The 1,151-nt window shown below is 57.3% G+C and overlaps 1 protein-coding gene across 1 annotated transcript in view; it reads right to left on the bottom strand.

Annotated features, from left to right (window-relative positions):
• TYK2 (tyrosine kinase 2) overlaps positions 1 to 1,151 on the bottom strand; it is a gene marked incomplete at its 3' end in the record, with an annotated part of 30,487 nt that overhangs the window by 20,608 nt on the left and 8,728 nt on the right. Inside the window, 1 exon segment of the mRNA XM_021383435.1 lies at positions 306 to 693. Within this exon segment, the coding sequence (XP_021239110.1) occupies positions 306 to 693 (388 nt within the window).

Raw genomic sequence — 1,151 nt, forward strand, 5'->3', positions numbered from 1 at the left:
AACCTTTAAGGACCCTCCCAACCCAACCCAGCCCATTCTACGACCTCTAAGGACTCTTCCAACCCAACCCAACCCAACCCAACCCATTCTACAACCTTTAAGGACCCTCCCAACCCAATCCATTCTACGATCTTTAAGGACCCTCCCAACCCAACCCATTCTACGACCTTTAAGGACCCTCCCAACCCAACCCAGCCCATTCTACGACCTCTAAGGACTCTTCCAACCCAACACAACCCAACCCATTCTACGACCTCTAAGGACTCTTCCAACCCAACCCAACCCAACCCATCCCAACACCCCACCTCGGCGGGCACGGGCCTCCACTGGATCCCGCTGGTCCCGGTGACCAGGACCTCGTGGGTGACCGGCTGCTCCATGGGGACCGGCGCTTCCCCACGCTCCTCCGCCGGCGCCCGCCCCCCGTTGACGTAGGGTTGCCCCTTCTCCCCTTCGTTGGAGACGTCCAAGGAGAGCGCGGGGAAGCGCTCGGTGCCGAAGCGCGGCGCCAGCTGCTCCAAGGTGGCCAGGTACTTGTACATGACGTCGTGCTCCGCCAGCTTCCCCGCGCCCACCGTGTGCCGCTGGAAGCGCTGCACGAATTTCTTGAAGACGTTCTTCATGCGGAAGCGGGTCAGGACGCTGTTCTGCTGGATCTGGCGCAGGAAGGAGCGCGGGATGCACTCCTTGAAGCTGCGGGGACGAAGCGCTCGGGAAGAGCCCGGGGTGACGGTGGGACGTCCCGACGCGCCCACCCCGAAGACCCCAAATCCGGAGCCGAAGGCCCCAAATCCCGACCCAAAATCCCCAAAATCCCGACCCAAAATCCTCAAATCCCAAAATCCTGACCCAAAATCCCAAATTCCAACCCCCAAATCCTAAAATCCCAGTCCGAAGTCCCAAAATCCTGACCCAAAATCCCCAAATCCCGACCCAAAGTCCCAAAATCATCAAATCCTGACCCCAAATCCCCAAATCCTGACGCAAAGTCCCAAAATTCCGACCCAAAGTCCCAAAATCCTGACCCAAAACACCAAAATCCCGACCCAAAATACCAAAATCCTGACTCCAAATCCCAAAATCCTGATCCAAAGTCCCCATATCCCAACCCAAAATCCCAAAATCCTGACCCAAAATCCCCAAATTCTGAC

This window comes from Numida meleagris, unplaced genomic scaffold (assembly GCF_002078875.1).
Source record: "Numida meleagris isolate 19003 breed g44 Domestic line unplaced genomic scaffold, NumMel1.0 unplaced_Scaffold400, whole genome shotgun sequence".
NCBI classification, from domain to species: domain Eukaryota; kingdom Metazoa; phylum Chordata; class Aves; order Galliformes; family Numididae; genus Numida; species Numida meleagris.